Here is a 19,749-nt window from a genome sequence, read left to right on the forward strand (position 1 = left end):
GTCACTATTTGTTTTATTTTGTCATGTCATATACAGTATACACACACACACACACACACACACACACACACACACACACACACACACACACACACACACACACACACACACACACACACACACACACACACACACACTTTAAAAAATATATACTGTATAATATTTATTTTGGAGAAAAGAAATGTAAACGTGAAAGTAAAAATAATGGGATAGTTCCTTGCAACCCATAAAATGGGCTTAAAATGGGTCCCAGACCCACAGTTTGGGAACCCACCCAGTGCTGTGGATTACTGTAATCCACTGTGTATATAATGCTGGCTGGGTTGCTCAGTCAGTGTACAGACAGTCTGTGTGGGGTGAAGCTGAGTGAAAGATGCCTCTCCATATGCCAGGGATCCTTCTAGCTGTACTGCTGGCTGCTAACGGTAGGCAGCCAATCTGCAACTATAGCCATTATCTTCTTAGCAATTATTTCCTCCATTACCTTTTCAATTAATTCGTTTTTCTCCGTTTTACAGTTTTTATATATCGACCAAATTTTGATCAGATCTTTTCTTTATATATTATTTTTTTAATACTTTTTATTAGTGTGATTAGCCACTTGATCTCTGTTTTGTTGAAAATGGCAGATATACAAGCTCACAACGCAACATCACTATTTGACACATGTGAGCTTTTATTTTCACTGTTTTGAAAGGGAAAAAATTAAAGCGAAAGAAAAAAGTTAAATTTTAATTATTTTCTCCTAAATATATATATAATATATTTTATTAAAGTCGATTACCGATTATTGTTTATAAGTGATTTTATAGAGTAGTTCAATTAACTGTTGGGTCTCTAGCATTACTGTTGGATTCTGTCTTTTCCAATGTCTTTATGCTGTTTTATTGAGTAATATACTTTTACAATTATAATCTGGATATTATATTGTTGTTGCCGAGCATCACACAAAATGATAAAACATTGCAGTTCTACAATACAAATATAAGCTTGAAACACTGCGCGAAGCGACACATTTTGAGCTTGTCAATGTACTATTTTTGAATTAGAATCCTGAAAGTATCAGTTTTGAACATAATGAGGTTTCCACCCGACAGACGATAGGCCTATACATGACATAAAGGTCAGACATGTCAGATATGCAATAAAAAACATCGCTGCTCTTGACATCATGTTTTTCATGTATGTATTAAATGTGTTCTCGTGTATAACATTATGTGCTGTATGGAGCTACAGTTTCATTTCAGTGAAAACTTACAAAGAAATACCGTATCCTATGTAATATATTATTCTGTTAGGCATTGGCAGGGTGAGACATACCTTTTGTCTCCTTTGACATTACTGTACACTAATAGTGTATTCCTTCTCTCTGTGATGTTTGTACAGTGCTGTTCAGCATTCAGGCTCAAGAGGTAGGTGGAGACCTACCATCAGGAGATGTTAGTGAATAGACTTATTATGTGTGTGTGTGTGTGTGTGTGTGTGTGTGTGTGTGTGTGTGTGTGTGTGTGTGTGTGTGTGTGTGTGTGTGTGTGTGTGTGTGTGTGTGTGTGTGTGTGTGTGTGTGTGTGTGATTGATTGATTAATTGAAATATTTATTAACAGTTTGCAGAATTACAGTGCATTTCAAGCACAACTCAATACAAAGACTGTTAACTGTGAGTGGACGACCCAATAAAGCATGTTGTACACTTGTTTACAAGAGGGTCCACCTTGTTCAATTATTCATGAAAACATTTAGAGACGTACAAAATGTGTGTGTGTGTGTGTGTGTGTGTGTGTGTGTGTGTGTGTGTGTGTGTGTGTGTGTGTGTGTGTGTGTGTGTGTGTGTGTGTGTGTGTGCGCGTGTGCGCACGCACATGCGTGTGTTTGCGTGTGCGTGTTTGTCTCAGTTGTCTGAGGTGTGGACTAGCAGGAGCTGCAAGTGTGACTGTGATGAAGGACAATCGCCCACTGAATTCCCGTCCATGGCGTCGGCAACGGGCTCCTCCATGGTGCGGGGCATAGACTGCATGCCAGGTAACAACATGGTTCCACTGCTCTCTTTAGACAGGCTGTCTACTCGTTCACTGTCCCTCTAGTGCATGCCAGGAAACAACATGGTTCCACTGCTCTCTTTAGACAGGCTGTCTACTCGTTCACTGTCCCTCTAGCGTCACAGTCAAATCAGTGTTAATTTGCGACCAAAGGTCGCGCGGTTAACTATGGAATCGTGCATTTCCCGTCAGTTTGTTGGTTGGGCACATGACATCATCAGGGATCATCAGGGGATCCTGATGTCAGAAATATTGGCCAGCAACTCTACATCTGACCTCAAACCTCAAACCCTTAGATCTCCATATATGGAGCTGACCTGTTCTGACATTCCAAATGTTGGTCCTTCCCCATCCATCCTTCCTCTTCGATGTCTCCCTTTTGACTGATACCTGTCCATTCAAACTCTAGACGGGCCTGCCCCAAAGTTATTAGTGCAGCCGCGCCCGGCAGCTGTCGAAAACTAGAGTTCTCAAACAGGCCCGAAAATTAAGATCTGACCCCCCATTCCAAAGCACCAGTGCTCGCCCAGCAGTCTGCTGTAACCCAGGCGGATATGTTGATCTGACCCCCCATTCCAAAGCGCCAGTGCTTGCCCAGCACCGCCTGGGCACCCAGGCGGATGCGTGCACACGACCTCGCTTCTTGCCCTTAGGCGACTTACTGGTTTCCGTGTGTATGCGTGCGTGCGCGCGCGCGTGTGTGCGTGTGCAATTGGACCACAGATGTGACGCCACAGGACATTACGCTCCTTTGAGTCTCCTCTAAGCCCAATGTAGTGCTGCTCCAATGATCAGCTCTAATGCCTCACTTTTTCTATCACGGACCCATTTCTATGGGTAGCTAGTAAATATCCCGTTTTTGATAAAACAAATTAAAGGTTGGTATCAAATGTTAAACATTTTTCAAAATAATTAAACAGTGAAATTAATACATTATCTGATCTACAGGTGATAGGGCTTAATTCTTTTTTTTTGTAACGACGGACTATCCACCTTTCCATGTAGTGTGCTCCAAGCCTATAGGGTTTTCTCATCGTGTGTGTGTGTCTGTGTGTGTCAGTTTAGGTCAGGCTAATGGTAGATAATCATTCTTAGAATTGATTATTTGTGCGTGCGTGCGTGTGTGCCTGCGTGCGTGCGTGCGTGTGCGCGTGTGTGCGCGCGTGTGTGCGTGCGTTGTCAGTCTAGCAGCGCGGCAGATAATCGTATTCTTAGAACATGATGCTGAGATTACAGGGCTCAGGATAGAGGGAGCGTCCCCCTCACACTAACAACCAAAAAAAAGCTGCAAACAGGATGTGATGGAGCAAGTGACAGTCCCTGTGTGGCTCAGTGCAACCTGCCAGCTCTAATGGTAAATGGTAAATGGTGCATTTATATAGCGCCTTTATCCAAAGCGCTTTACATAGATTGTGCATTACATTCACCCATTCACACACACATTCATACACCGATTGCGGCGGAAGCCATGCAAGGTACCAACCAGCACATCGGGAGCAATTTGGGGTTCAGTGTCTTGCCCAAGGACACTTCGACATGTAGACAGGAGGAGCCGGGATTCGAACCGCCGACCCATGGATCATTGGACGACCTGCTCTACCTCTTGAGCCACAGTCTCCCCTAATACACCTTACTATAGTCCTGCTGGCTTTCCCAGCATGTGGGATGCCCGTGAGGAAGTGGGCCCTCAACAAATTGGCCAAACACTTTGATAAACATTAATATAAAAAATATTATGTAAAAAAAGAAGAAAAGGAAATGCTGTTTTAAGATGTTTTCTCGTTAAAACCTTGAAATTTTGTTTTGTGTTATCGAATAATTAGGAACTTAAAGTATACTACGTTGATTCAAGCTGGAACACGATAGATTGACTGATCTGAAACATTCTCTGAAAATGCACGCGGCGCACTCATCTTACCACCTAACACTAACACGGCAAACGACTGTCAAGACTTAAGTGCAGTATATTTATTTTTTATTCCTGTTATGCACACACGTGCTGTAGCTTCTGACTGGACCAGAGCGTGATGCTTAACACGTTGTAATGCTGAGATTAGTCAGGATATGACCTTGCATCAGATAAGCTCTAGGCAAGCACATATAGTAAACAAAAGAGCAGCAGGAAATGCATGCTCCAGATGGTCTCGTTACACTGTTTCCAAATGGTGGTTCGGGACCCATTTCTGGGTTGCGGACACATTGCTTGTGACTCGTGAGTAAATATGTATATATTTTTCCCAAAAAGAAATAATGATTTCAAATGAAAAAAAGTTAAACAGAGCATGTTTTCAAAATAATTTCAGAAATGGTATTAGATCTACTAGGCTACAATTGTAAAGTGGCTACTGGCCAATCACAGCGCAAGGTTTCGAATGACGCGGCTACGACGTATGGCATTGCTAATTTGTTACGCGCTGTGAGCTTATAGATTGGCTTTTCTAATTCATGATGTACTTTTACAGTATGTAAGTTTGTGTTTGAGACACAAAATATTTGCTGTCGGGCATATGCCTCTTATCTCCTTATTTATTTTGTGTTTGGTAAATGAATGCCCTACCTGATCATACGTTTGATACCTTTGTTTGAATTTGAATTCTGACAGTTTTGGAAATATGAGGTTTCCAAAAATATATTTTGTCTACTATTGTAGACAGACTTTTACTATTACTTATATATTTTATTTATTATGATTTATTTATTCTTATTTAATTATATTGGTAAAAGGAAATATATAATTTTGTGTTTATATTATTATTATTACTATTGGCTGGGGAAGCAGACAGCTTACGTGCACTCTGGGAAGTGAGAGAGTAAATGGTTGGGTGACAGGTTGGCAGAGCAGTTGGCTAATGCTGTGTGATGACAGAACCTGACCATCTGTCTGCTTGATGCCATAATGGACACCACTGATCTCTGACTGTGGAGAATTAAACTGCATGCTTTTAGGGTTGGATATGGGTCACACTGAATGGTGTGGGTGCTTCTGTGCGCGTGCGTGCGTGCGTGTGCCTGCGTGTGTGCGTGTGCCTGCGTGCGTGCGTGTGTGCATGGAGGCATACAGGAGTAAGAAAGGGGAAAATGGAAAGAAAGAATTTGGAGAGTACTGTTTGTAATGTACTGTTGTTACTTGACATTACAGAGAATTATATTATACTGTAGTATTTTTCTGTCCTAATTTAAATGAACCTCTCTGATTTGCCTCCAGAGTGTCCATATCACAAAACACTGGGCTTTGAGTCCGGTTCTGTGAGTCCAAGTCAGGTGACCTGTTCCAACCTGGACCAATACACTGGCTGGTTCTCCTCTTGGGTCCCTAGTAAAGCCAGACTCAACAGCCAGGGATTTGGGTAAGTATGACCCCACAACTCTGAAAGTGTATAAATGTAAGCAAATGGACCCCTTCCATTTGTACACTCTCAGAGTACAGACCTTTAAGGGTTTGTAACATTTGGTTCCTAACTATCAAATATTTGCGTCTGTCCTACAAGGGAAAGGGGATATTACTTTCCAACAAAAACAAAACAAATAAAAACCCTGTTGCCTGCACCTGCATCTTTTCTTCTGAAATCCAATGTATGCACCAATTTATGCACTTTTTTGACCAAAGTATTTGTTGTTTTATTGTTATATGTATTTTAAGTATTAAACACTTAAGCCTTATATACTTCAAATGGCAAACATATCTAAAGGATTTTTGACATCAATTGCACTGTGAAACAGGTGTCAAAGTCACACTTTTCGGGAACCATATGTTGTCATTGCAATTACATGTGGTGGTTAACTTAACGTGAATGCTTGCTAAGCGACTGAAGTCAACCGTTGTTGCTTTGTGTCCAGGTGTGCATGGCTGTCAAAGTTCCAGGACAACAGCCAGTGGGTGCAGATCGACCTGCTGGAGGTGCTGATTGTGTCAGGTATCATGACACAGGGCCGCTGTGATGCAGATGAATGGATCACCAAGTACAGTGTTCAGTACCGCACAGATGAACGCCTCAACTGGGTCTACTATAAGGACCAGACTGGAAACAACAGGGTCAGTGTGTACGGGAGAAAAAAACTAGCGCACACACTCAAGAAACTTTTTCAGTATGACATTTGTCACATACTGTATGTTTTAGTTTGTGTTGATTTTTCAGAAGGGTAGAATAATAATGTCTTTATATGTATATTGTTTATGCTTCCTTACTTCCTTACTTAATTGCCGCTAGTTATCATAGTCTATAGATTTGTAGGATTAAATTAATCGTCTATAGCCTGCCAGAACCATAGGCTAGGTTTTCCAGGGTTTATATTCTTTAATCCATGTTTTAATCCGATCGAATCGTTAGCTGCCGCTCGTTAGCATAACAGTCAAAGTGGGACAGTGGCCACAGCCATTTTGAAGATCCACTTGCACTCTATGTGCTGCTTTCAATGGCCTGTATCTCCAAATCTGCACAATGCATGTCGTTTCTGGTGAAAACGACCGAGAGAACAACAACCGGTCAAGACACCACACACAGCATTTTGTCATTGTAACATCCGGTTACGGATATTTGGCTCTTGAAACCTTGGCAATGCACGATAGATAGATTAATTCATCAGTCACAGTGGATATTGTGCCCAGTGTTAATCTTGACAGCAAATTCTGATTTAGTCTCAGGAATTGTATCACACTGACAATACTTGGTGAAAGTCTTATACTGTAGTGTCCCATTTCATTTTGAAGAAACAAAATCCCCCGTCTGCGAACCACTGACCTAAAAGATGTCCTATCCCTGTTCTCTTTTTCTCTACCCATGCAGGTCTTTTATGGCAACTCAGACCGCACTTCGTCTGTGCAGAACCTCTTGCGCCCGCCCATTGTGGCGAAGTACATCCGTATCCTTCCACTGGGGTGGCACACACGCATCGCCCTGCGCATGGAGCTCCTACTCTGCATGAGCAAATGCGCCACCTGAATACTCTGTCCATCCCAAACCTACACCTGAACCTATATCCCCCTGCCGGCCCTGTCCATCCCAGACCTACACCTGAGCCTTCATTGCAAGCCCTGAACCAGAAGATTGTGTTTTAAGTAGGGCTTGGCAATTGAGTACTTAGACCATCTACACTTCGTAAAATGGACCTGAGTTTCACTTATTGGTGCACTTCCCCCCCCCCCCGATCTGCATAAAATGTGCCGAAAATAGAAGATCTACAAGGTCAGCTGACAGCTGTGAGCTTGTAGATATGCTATTTAGGTGAATGTTCCCCCCCAGAATAGGGATGCTGGGGTACAGTGGTTGACTGAAAATATATTGAAACCCATATTTAGAACCAATAACTGAATTAACCTTGCTCGTGTAGGTTAATCAGGTTTTGCTATTTTCTATTTCTTGTATATCAACAATGAATTCATGACATTGAAATCTAATCGACTAAATTGATTAGTCTAAACGTAAGCCTGTATTATACTTCATTGTACAATGGTGGCATACACAAATAGCCAATCTACAAGCTCACAATGCGTCACATCACATTGTCACTGTATTTTATTTTTATTTTAATCGTCAATGTTCATTAACTGTAATCGACACAAAAGTCATGTCATATCACCCAGCCCTAGTTTGGAGTGTAAATAAAGCCAGACTGTAACACTGTCGAGTCTGTCGTGTGTTTTTACTCACCGTATCCATTCGTGAGGACAATGGAAATAAGTCCTGGAATGTATTGTGTTTTATCCTCAATTGTTTAACCAACATTTTGTATGATTTGTAGATGTTATGCAATCTGAACAAACTAACCAAGCAAGCAACCAGTCTCTCTCTCTCTCTCTCTCTCTCACTCACTCACTCACCCACCCACCAAGTAACTAGCTCTAGCAGATTGGACATTCTACTATATTCCTGTTAGAGGTTAAATGACCATGGGAGCAGTTCAAAAATGTACAGTTGGCTTTTATTATTATACTCTGTCATTTTAAGGTAGAATGGTCAGTTCTTCTGATACACTATTTACACTCTGTCAGTGGCCTGGGGAAGTGGCCTGGGGAACATCTGAGTGAAAAACGAAGGTGACCTTCACACCAGAAAGCTTTACTGCGGTTAAAACAAATCCTGCTGCACATTGTCGGAAAGTGCGCTTCGTTTGGCAGGTGTGAAGCATCATTCGAATCCTAATGCAAAGAACCGCATTCTACTCCGACCAAAAACGGGGGTTTCACTTCGTTTCCAATCGCACTGGATTACGATTCTGTGCACGTGTGAATGCAATCCGCAGCAAATAAAGGAAACAAAGCAAACGATGTGGCGGGTGAGGAGCTAAACACAGTTGGAGACGGAGAAGGCATATTTTACGCAGCGCAAAGATGTCCCGTTACCGTTGATAGACGTGGTCGAATGAGAAGACCGAAGCCCATGGTCGAAATGAGGACGAGTACATTAATCAATTGCTTAAGGAAACATAAAAACACTGCAGTGTAGCCTACAGAATATTTTGTCTGTATGTCTATGCGTGCCGTAAACATGGAGTGCTGTTACTGTGTGGGGAGTGGGGACTTAGGCCAGGGACTTTTTCTGTCTGCCTCTATGCCCAAAGGAACAGTGCGTGGAGAGGGGGAGAGAGAGAGAGAGAGGTCCAGTCCCTGACGGCACGAAACATGCACGTTATGAGTATAATTTTAACACCATAGATTTCACTGTGTAGGCTATAGTTTATGAATTGAATTTGAACACATTGATCAAATTCCCTGCTGCGTTTCCTTGCTGCGCTTGACACAGCCAGTGTGAAGGCAAACCGCAGCAAATTAAATATGCAAGAATCCCAACTTCTCCGCCCCATTCGCATCGAGTCTACCGAAGTATTAGATGAGAATGTGACCTTAGACACAAAACAAATGAAGCTTGAGGAAACACATTCATGTCTTTGAATGCAGACCAAACATCTCCATTTCATTCACTGCATACGTGTGGCACACTATAAAGCAGTCAATTCTGAAATATTAATTTATCTCTGAAATTGACATCCGGTAAATTTCCGTTTTTATTTTTCAATTTTAGGTTTAAATTACCACTCAGTAAGTTTTGCAGTGAAACCTACTTCTCCATCTGTAGCACTGGGTCAGACACACTCAAAGTGGGGTCCACGTGGGACCCTCAGGGTTCCATGAGGGGGTTCCAAATGGACCCTTTTTACAGGTATGTTACTCTGAGTGTACAAATGGAACGAATTACGGGGGTCCTTGAAATGAAAAGGTATGAGAACAACTGATCCACTGTAAGGCTTCAGGTCAGTGGGAAAGTGATCTCAATAACACTTTTATGTCCAAATAATGAAATGCAGATCCTGTAGTTTTTTAGCTGACCAATAGGTTGTGTTCAAGAACAAATCAAAATGAAAAGGTATTGCACAGCCATATCTCAATTACTGTTAAGTATGTAGACAATTTTCTTAATTATCCACACCAGTCAAAACTAGCCACCATTTTGAAACAATTCAGTTAACCATTGATTGGCTAATGGTATCCATAAACCATAATTAGTGTCGGCATTATTGCTTTCAAACTCATCTATATCTGTCCTTTGTCTGTATTATGTATATAATCAATTAGATCAGTTAATCAGATTAACCTCTACTATGTTGTACTATGAAGCACTCTACACAAACAATCCTTTGGCACAAAACCCTGACATTGACAGTGTTATTCTGGAGACATATGGATGAATCTATGTTGTTATGGATGAATCTATGTTGTGTACAACAGAATGAGAGGCTATCAGATGGGCTATGCGTGGATAAGGACTGACTTTCAGATGAGCAATTAACAAATAGTTACAGGTTTGTGGAAATAATGCTTTTCAATAGGTCTCATGTCGTAATAAAACAAAAACCAAAAAAAGACCATATGTAACCGTAAGCTGTTATAGGAACATTAAATTGCGATGAACAAGAGACAACTCAGTCAGATAATCCTTGTGACACACTGATTTAGCAACACCTAAATATCTATACATTTCTTTTTGTGTCGAAACTAAAGCTCTTGCAATTACACAATAATTCTATTATACCTTTTTTATATTCCCATATATCCTACATACTGTGTCATTTATAGCTTATATCCTTGAATTTAAAACAAATACATATTTAATAAATAATATCAATATAAATTATTTTTGTTATTATCAAATATCAGTACTTGAAAAAACACGAGTCATTATTGGACACTCGTGAGCCAGACATGGCAGCCAAGAGGCCAGACGGCCAGTGTCTGCCTGTGCAGATGGAGGGCTGTTTCCTGGAAGCAGGAGATAGTACCTTATCTCAGGTCCTTATTGTGCTCCTCTTATGGCTCCTCTATCCTCACTCCTACAAGGTTATGTAAAGGAGGAAAGGGCATATTCAGTATACAGCAGTGTGGTTTTCAACCAGTGGTCCTTGAGGGGTTCCATGATGATGGAGAGTTGGTAACCAAATGGACCCTTGCTTTACCTGTTGGGAGTGTAAAATGAAACCAAATTTGGTTTCATTTTACACTCTCAAGAGTTTAATTATTGTTAAACATCTGCATCACTTAATTTACAAGAAGTCTACACAATTAGAGAAATAATTGTTATTTTGATCAACATTTGCCTGTTCTCTCTCCTAGGGTACAACATCAATACAGTATGGTATTGGGGACAAAATTCCAACGAGTGAGACTGAATCTCATCAAATAGAAGTCTGTGGCTCAAATGGTAAATAAATAATGGACCTTGAGATGCAAAGGTTTAAAATCACTGGTATACAGTATCATTGCTGTCGGGCAGCCAGAAACGTCTTATCTCCATATTCTGTTTGTGTGTTTTTTTTGTTGTTGTAAATTAGCGCCCTATTTTATCATACTACAGGGTCACACAAAAGCATCAAAAGTAGTAGATCTGCTCCTTTTGATAGTCCACAACGGTCCAAGAGTAACAGTTTTGGACGACTTTCCACGTGACAGAGATGATAATTATGATACGCTGCCAAATTCCAGAGCAGGTAGATTTGATTTGAGCACACAAACTGAACCTGTAAAACCAGTAATCCACTCGCGTGTAATCATTATTTGAGTCACAGAAAAATATTCACACATGTGTAGATGGACAGTTGCACGACAGTCCTTTCCTCCTTTACATAACCTTGTAGGAGTGAGGATAGAGGAGCTAGGACGGAGGAGACTAAGGACACCAGACACAGCCCTAATGTACTAAGCACAGTAACGTATGAATTACATCACACTGGAAATGCCTCAATCTGTTATTGTCTGTGCCTTGGCTGATCGTTAAAAGATACTGGTCTGTGTCTTGCCCGTAAATGATTTCAGAGACGTCAGCGGCAACAGAAACCTACAGTACATTTCTGGACATATCACGTTCACAGCTAGTACATGTCCTATAAGTCTCTACTGTAAACATGTACCGTCCGCTGTGTATTACGTCTGCATCGAAAACACTGTTTCGCAGCGTCTGGTCCGGGGACCACAGGGGGTACAATTGGACACTTGCTGTTTTGTAACTCTGAGTGTTCATTTTGTAAGCTCTCAGAGTTGAATAAACACTGAGGATGTTACAGTGTATATTGGGTTCCCAGAGATAAAAAAACCCCAAAACATATCAAACTGAAACAAGTGTGAGAACCACTAATCTAAAAGATGTCTCCAGGGATTGGGGGCTGGGGCGGATTAGAGGTTGTGTGGTTCAATGTTTTACAGCGCAGTCTCCTTCAGGTCATTGAGGTTTGGCATCCGGGAACGAGAGGCGCGGGTGAAGGTCGGTCCGTTCTGTCCTGGTTTGATGCCCAGCTGTTCGGGGGTGTACTGCCCGCCCTCCACCCGCTGTAAGGCAGACACATGCCAGCTGGACTCGATCTGTCCTGGGAGCGGTGGGTAGCTGGCCTTACGACTCTTGACCTGCGCAGAGTTGCTCACCCCGCTGTGCCCCCTACCTTCGGCATGCACCCTTCCGTCGGAATACCCCCCTTTTGAGGAGGATGGCGGTGGGGCGTTCGGGACGGGGGGCTGGAAGCGCAAATCTGGGGGAGGAGGCGGGGGAGGCTGGGGTTGGCTGGACGAAGACGGGGAGAGATGGAGCAGTCGGCGAAGAGACTTCAGAGGCTGACTCTGGCAGGAGAGAGATATACACATCAAATGGCGATGAGAGAGACTACACAGAAAAGTGGTACAACTAGTCCTAATATAGCTACTTCATCACATGATAAAGTATACTGTAAAAAAAAATATATATATGTTTGGCAAGCAACAATGAAAAATTAGCAAATTAAGACTGCATGTACAAATACAAGTTTTGTAGAACACACACACACACCTGAGAGTGTGAGTCGACTGGCTTCTCCGGTGGCCAGTCACTGATTCTCTCTCTCTCCCTACCCCTGTCTCTCTCCCTCTCTCTCTCCCGTTCCCTCTCTCTCTCCCGCTCCCTCTCTCGGTCCCGGTCCCGGCTCTGTTCTCGGTCTCTGTCTCGGGACCGTTCACGGTTTTTCCGACGGCTGCTGTGATGGGAGGAGGATTTGGACGCCCTTTGCAGGGACATGTGGTCTTGCCCATTGCTAGGAATCTGCCATCCACACAAAGAATGAGCAGGATATTGTTAGCCAATGTGAGGTATTGATAGATTATTCATATCTGACCTTGATTTTCTATGTGGTGCCTCTCGAACAGTGGTTCTCAAAGTCATCAACTGATCAAATTCAGTTTAGCCACTTTAACCCACACATTTTTATTATTACCCACACACCCAAACATTACCCATTCATAATTGTAGATTTGCCATTTTCAAAACAAATCCTGGAAAGAAAATATCGAAAAAGAAATGTAATGAAAATATTATTGAAACATTTTAAAAACACAAATCTTGTATTGGGATCCCTGGCACAAAATACTTTCAGATGGGAGTCCGTGGCCAAATACATGAATTTGGGGGGTCCTGGACATGAAACAGTTTGAGAGGCACTGATTATTATACAATACAAACATTATTACAATACAAACACCAACAGGCAGTGTCAGAACCGGGCACAGGTCCGGGTGAGGTTCTCCATGCACTCCTCGGGCAGCACTGCACAAACAAGCTGGGAATGGCCATTAGTGATGATATCACAAGGGCAACAAATTCCCTAGATGTTTTTGCTTTTCACACATTTACACACATGCAGGAAATAAACATAAAACAGCTACATTTGTAGGTATGTGAGTGTGCGTAGTCTGCTTACTCACATAAATTAAGTTTCTACAGGTATGCGTATGAGTTTATGTACAGTACATTATTTTATGTACGATGTGTGTGTGATTTATAGTCTCTGTGTGTGTTTTTATCAAAGCATTGTATTGTATAGAGGGTATACGCATGTAGAAAGTGACAAATCGAGTGGCAAAGTGAGTTTAACGTTGTTTAACGTCGTTGAATGTAATCAGATCAGCCAGAAAGTCGTTTTTTTGCCACTCAGTATAGGCGTTCCCGCATAATTTCCGGGTATGATGATGATGTCACACGCATATATTGTATTGTATTGTATTGTGTTTGTGTCAAAGTTTTGAATAAAAGAAGAAAAAAAAAGGAATGCTTTGGTAATGACGATGAGTATAAACACATGAAAGGAAGCATTTGCCTCACACAGAGCATACATTGTGTCTTACAGTGCAGTATGAATGCAATGTGATTGCATTGGACATACAACGTAGCAAGACAATATGGATGCGCATACAACGTGAACGTGCTGCTTCGGACCGTGTTAGATGCATTCATTGAAATCCTTTCAGTTCAGATGGTTTCATCCTGGGCCGTGCAATGAAAGCCCATACATAAGTCGATTCCAAACCGCTTGAGAGGATTTCAACCCAGGTAATTATGGCGAGTGTGTTTTTGTATGTATGTAGTAGGTATAGGTATAACATGCAGCGGCAGGGTGCAGGTTAGATTACTGGAGAGGCAGGGTAGGGTGTGGTAGGCTGGTGCTGTTGTACCATGGGCGAGGCCACTACAGGTAGGACTTTGACAGCCGAGTTGTGCTTTAAGCTATTCTTAGAGCTAAAGAGAGGGAAAAGGCTTTTCCTGATGCCCGGACTCCTTCCGTCCTCCATGTCTGTCTGTAGAACACAAGATGCATAGCCAACACTCTCAACACAAGTTTTAAAGGTAGGGGCGACAGATAAGGGACAACTTCTCATAATTATTTACATGCTAGTCTATATCTAAACAACAACTTCAGTTTATTGTGCATATAATTATATGAAAATGACTTAAATTGAGACGTTTTGAAAAGGTGACCCTACAGGTAGCCGGTACACAGTGTAATGCCAGTACTTCAAGTTTAAGTACAATATTGGCCAATAAAGGAACATTGCAAATGTCTCACATTCAAAACTAGATGCTCTGGAAGCATCTCTACTATATAGATGTAAGTATCCTTGTATTTATGTAGTTTAGGTGAGTTGAGTTTACCATGTTGAAATTCTTCCACTCCTGACATCACACAACTGCTCAACAGAATGTTGGGGGTGGGGCAGATTTATTCGTTCAAACACCAATATGCATTGTTTATGAGAATAACAAACAGTTTTCTTTCCACATTATTTGAATAATGGACAGCATTTTAAATGACCCGTCGCCCTCTTTCTTACCATCTGAGTCTTCTTTTTCTTCTTCTTCTTGATGCCTCTGAAGAAGCCCTGTTTCTCCTTCTCCTTGGGGGGCTCTGGAGGACTCATGACCATGGCCTCCGCCGCGCTCCTGCACATTCAATGAGCACAGCATATCGTTGTTGTTGTTGGACAGAAACCTCTTATCTCCATATTTTAACTTTTTGTGTAGTTCTGATGCAAATGAACGCCCTATGCTACTCGATCACACTGCTACTAAAAGTAGCAGATCTACAACTTTGAAACGCGGGGTGAAGCGGCACGTTTTTAAGCTTGTACATCTGCTACTTTTGAATTTGAATCCTGAAAATTAATCGATAATCGAATAGAATCATCAATTAATCATCTATCCCTATTTGGGGCATGTCATTACAGGCTGAAAAAAGTTTAATCCGTTGTTTTTGCGTCAACATTGTGCGATGAAGTATAAAATAACGCTTAAGTGGTTAATTAATTCATTGATATATAATGGCTTTATTTTTATTAGGCAGAAACTGAGACCTCACCAGTCAAAGGCAGTCTGACGCTTGGAGATGTTTCCCATGACGCCTGGGTCTCCTGGGACAACTGGTAAAACTGGCATGACTGGCCCTCTACCCTGACCAACGCCATCGTGGAAAGAAGAGGAGTTATCTGGTCTGGGGGAAGGGACTGTAAGAAAGCAGAAGGAAAGATGGAATCAAATCAAATAGTCAAATAGTATTATGGGCCATTGACACCAAGCAAGGACAATATTGATATAAAATATGTCATCAACTATAGAACTGTTCAAGGACCCCCAAAATGATAGCAGGCCCATTTGTGCCAGGGCCCTCCAGAAACAAAGATTTGAGTTAAAAATGTTTGCTTCACTAGTAAGAGACCACACCTTCGCTCAAAATTATTTGTGCCAGGGGCATGTGAAAATAGCAGATATATAAGCTCATAGTGCGGCATGAACTGACACGCTCACTGACCCCTCAGGAAAGTTATGTTATTAACCCATTTAGACAAGAGGCCGATTCTAAAAAAAAAAGTCTTCTAAATAGACAATATTCTGAAAAACCCTACAGTATGTTTCTATGTCAGTCATTCTCAAAAATGTCATGTCAAGGACTCCTAAAAATGTATGTAATTAGCCGCCGACCCCCATCTGAAATTATGTTGTTCCAGCAACCGCCCAAGAGCAAAGATTTGAGTTAAAAACGTTTGTTCTGAAAGAATATATATTCAAAGATTTGCCCCACTTTTTCACGATTTTTCAAAAATAGCATAATAATAAAGCTAAAGTATAACATAATGCTTAACAGAGATGAGATGATTATGAATGAATAGCTAACGCTAGCTGGCATTACCGCAGGTAGGCTCACCTCCTTATAATTACAAATTAGTCTAGACTAAGATTATCCTTAATTAGCCTATATCCCGTCTTTCAGCACCTCAGAGGCGGAGATCTCTCTCTCCGCTCTCTCTGTGGGCTCTGACAAAGCTGTGTGTGTGACTGTGTGTGTTTGATGCCATGCTTAGGCTACATAACTTTGTCGATCTTCAATGTGGACACTGATAGTTTAGTTTAGTTTATTTGATCATCCTTCAGTTTCAAATACAATATTTAAAGAAAATGAATGTAAACAGAAAACAGAACAAAAAACCGAAAAAACATGAAGATGATCAAAAGGAGTAGGCAGAAGCTAAAAGCTTATAGATGCCTATCCTACTTACAGAATCGTAATACTCATTACATTAACGAAAATTTCACCCTACACCAAACCCCCCCCCCGTGTCACCGTAGAGATAGCATTACATAACCGTTAGATTACACATTATAATTGTTGTTTTTTTTTTATCCCTATTCACGATACCCTCGTTGCCAATGATCATTATCATTTATGTTGTTGCTGAGTAATGTCATTTGGTTCACACATTTTTTTTTTATGTTACCATATATACAATAATATTAGTTAATTAATTATTAATAATTACAGTACTAATTACTTAAAGAAAGAAAGAAGGAAAATAAGAAAGAAAGAAGTATCAGTTGATCATACAATAACGTCAACATATACATAATTTCCCTATAGTATGCTGTATTTGTCCAAAAGGATTCGCTTGAGCAATTTTTTAAATTTTGAAAAGTTACTACTGTGTTTGACTTCCTCTGGTAGGGCATTCCAGATCTTAACCCCTCGGACAGAGATACACATACTCTTCCGAGTGGTATTGGCACTGGGTTGTTGGAAATTTAAGTATCCTCTTAACTCATACCCCCCTTCCCTATCCTTGAAGTATGACAGGATAGTTTTAGGAATTAGTCTATTTCTTACTTTATACATAATAAGAGCTGTTTTATGTTCAACTAAATCAATAAACTTCAATGTATTTGACCTTAAAAACAGTTCATTAGTATGATCATAATACCCTACCTTATGCACTAATCTTATGGCTCTCTTTTGTATGATGACAAGTGGCTGGAGGTTTCCTTTGTAATTATTTCCCCAGACCTCCACACAATAGGATAGATATGGTAATATTAGCGTATTATATAATGTGAGTAGTGACTTATAATTTAATAAATACCTTGCTTTGCCAAGAACCCCAACACTTCTTGCTATTTTGGACCGGATATACTTTATATGGGGTTTCCAAGTGAATTTGTGGTCAATTATTACTCCTAAAAAGGTGTTCTCATAAACTCTTTCCAATTTTACATTATTAATCTTTAATTCAACTAATGTGTTAGAATGTATTTTTTTATTTCCAAAGATCATGAATTTAGTTTTTTTCAGATTGAGTGATAATTTATTAGTGTCAAACCACATTTTCAGTTTCTCTAGTTCTGTAGAGACAACCTCCAATAGTTGTTGGAGGTTCTCCCCAGCACAAAAGATGTTGGTGTCGTCGGCAAAAACAACATACTGTAGAATGTTTGAAACTCTGCAAATGTCATTAATATATAATATAAATAGTTTAGGACCTAAAATAGAGCCCTGCGGTACCCCACAGGTGATGGGTGAGCTGCTTGACTTATATTCGCCCATCTGAACATACTGTTGTCTGTTTGTGATGTAGCTTTTAATCCAATTAAACCCTACCCCTCTAATCCCATATCGTTCCAGTTTATGTAATAATATTTCATGGTTTATTGTGTCAAATGCCTTTTTTAAGTCTATAAAAATACCTAGTGCATATTTGTTATTGTCAATTGATGAAGTCAATTCTTCGGTTAACTCCATCAATGCCATTGTTGTTGACCGTCCAGATCTAAATCCATATTGGCTATCCATTAATAAATTATGTTTATCTATAAAACTGTCTAACCTTATAGAGAATATTTTTTCCAGGATTTTTGAGAACTGTGACAGAAGGGAGATAGGCCGGTAATTTGTGAAGAGATGTTTATCACCAGCTTTGTGTATTGGGATCACCTTAGCTGTTTTCATTTGACTGGGGAAGAAGCCTGTCTTAAGTGATAAATTACAGATGTATGTTAAGGGGTCAGCCACAGCACTAATAACATTTTTTAGAACTAACATATCAATACCATCGACATCAGTAGAAGTTTTATTGTTTAACTTGTGAACAATGTCAAGTATTTCTTCTTTGTTGGTACTTTGTAAAAAAATTGTGGCAGGGTTCCTTTCATCTGACAGTTGATCAACACCACCCCCCGGAGGGGGTGGAGTTATTTCCGCTGCCAAGTCAGGACCCACACTCACAAAGAATTTATTGAATTCATCTACCACCTCATGCATATTATTGATTGTCCTGTCATTATCAATAAATTGGTCTGTATAATTAGAGTTAGTTCTGTTCCTGATAATAGTGTTTAATATTTCCCATGTACCTTTGATGTTATTTTTATTTTTGTCAAATAGTTTATTAAAATATTCTTTCTTACCTCTCCTAATAATATCCACTAATTTATTTTTATATATTTTATATTTAGTTTCTTTGTCAATGGTTCTATGTTTCATAAAGTCTCTATATAGTTTATTCTTTTTTTTACAGGCATTGGCCAGTCCCCTTGTCATCCATGGCTTGTCAACAGTATTATTATTTTTTTTATATTCGAGTAATGGACAGTTTTTATCATATAATAATAGGAATATTTCTAGGAACTTGTCATATGCTATATCAACCTCTTCAGCTTCCAAAATATTTTTCCAGTCTTGAGATGTTAAATCTCTCTTGAATGCATTAAGAGCTTCCTCTGTCCTCAGTCTCCTGTATGACGTTGTTGTATGATCATTTTTAACAAAGTTGTAATTACAGTCATAGATCGCAAAGACCGGCAGATGGTCACTGATGTCATTTATAAGTATGCCGCTCACTATATTATTCTCCATATTGTTAGTAAATATATTGTCAATTAAGGTTGCAGAATTAGATGTGATTCTGGTTGGCTTCGTTATGATAGGATATAAACTCATGCTATACATTACAGCCTTAAATTCATCAATTAATCTATTGTTATTAGGGTTCAAAAGGTCAAGATTAAAATCCCCACAAATATAAGCGACCTTCTGCTCAATCTTTGCGAACATCCCTTCCATGAGGTTATTGAAGGTTTCGACATTGTTATCAGGAGCTCTATAAATGCAGCTGATTGTGATGTTTTTTCTTTTTTCCATGCAGATCTCTACGGTGACACATTCACATACATCATCAATAGCAGTAGTCATGCTGTCTACAATCTTATATTTAAGTCTACTGTCTACATAAAGAGCTGTCCCCCCTCTATCCCCGTTTATTCTATTAACAAAATTGAAATCGTAGCCCTCCATCTCAAAATCCACCCCCCTCTCCAGGCTAAGCCATGTTTCAGAAATTGCAATTACATTGAATGGTGTGCTGAATTGTCTCAGGTATTCCTTAATACTTGTAAAGTTAGCGTATAGACTCCTGCTATTAAAGTGTATGATTGATATGCAGTGATCTAGCTTTATTTCTTTTTTAAACTGGTCCTCTGAGTAGTAACAGCAGTTGTTATTTAAATTCAGAAAGAAATTACTGTCGGGATCAATATCTTGATTCATATCATGCATATTAAGTCAGGAGCCATTTTAACCAGCAGCACCACATCCACATACACACGCACG

At 40.2% G+C, this 19,749-nt stretch overlaps 2 protein-coding genes across 3 annotated transcripts in view; one reads left to right on the forward strand and one right to left on the reverse strand.

The window, feature by feature from the left end:
• The first annotated feature begins 354 nt into the window (after positions 1-354).
• Positions 355-7,260, forward strand: rs1a (retinoschisin 1a). Of its 2 annotated transcripts, none has more exons than XM_083791741.1 (6): positions 355-425; positions 1,387-1,412; positions 1,894-2,020; positions 5,243-5,384; positions 5,875-6,070; positions 6,822-7,260. In XM_083791741.1, the coding sequence occupies exons 1-6, from the start codon at positions 374-376 to the stop codon at positions 6,975-6,977; spliced, it is 699 nt and encodes a 232-aa protein (XP_083647867.1). In that variant the 5' UTR covers positions 355-373; the 3' UTR covers positions 6,978-7,260. The 2 variants fall into 2 exon arrangements, with proteins under 2 accessions (XP_083647867.1, XP_083647866.1); XM_083791740.1 differs by having other exon boundaries at positions 361-425; positions 1,387-1,439.
• Positions 7,261-10,674: 3,414 nt separating this feature from the next.
• The window catches only part of cdkl5 (cyclin dependent kinase like 5), a 41,679-nt gene continuing 32,604 nt past the window's right edge, over positions 10,675-19,749 (reverse strand). Inside the window, exons 16-20 of the mRNA XM_083758947.1 lie at positions 15,178-15,322; positions 14,654-14,762; positions 13,955-14,119; positions 12,342-12,590; positions 10,675-12,136 (exon numbers count right to left, since the gene is read on the reverse strand). Coding sequence (XP_083615073.1) covers positions 11,723-12,136; positions 12,342-12,590; positions 13,955-14,119; positions 14,654-14,762; positions 15,178-15,322 — 1,082 coding nt within the window. The 3' untranslated portion in view covers positions 10,675-11,722. The remainder of the gene's footprint in view (positions 12,137-12,341; positions 12,591-13,954; positions 14,120-14,653; positions 14,763-15,177; positions 15,323-19,749) is intronic.

This window comes from Protomyctophum parallelum (assembly GCF_964188405.1).
Source record: "Protomyctophum parallelum genome assembly, chromosome: 2".
NCBI classification, from domain to species: domain Eukaryota; kingdom Metazoa; phylum Chordata; class Actinopteri; order Myctophiformes; family Myctophidae; genus Protomyctophum; species Protomyctophum parallelum.

What these genes read in the sequence shown, in the direction of transcription:
- rs1a (XM_083791740.1), top strand. Translation starts at nt 374, where the DNA reads ATGCCTCTCCATATGCCAGGGATCCTTCTAGCTGTACTGCTGGCTGCT. An exon ending in GGGCATAGACTGCATGCCAG is followed by an intron (nt 2,021 to 5,242) that starts GTAACAACATGG and finishes ATTTGCCTCCAG; the next exon opens with AGTGTCCATATCACAAAACA. An exon ending in CTCAACAGCCAGGGATTTGG is followed by an intron (nt 5,385 to 5,874) that starts GTAAGTATGACC and finishes CTTTGTGTCCAG; the next exon opens with GTGTGCATGGCTGTCAAAGT.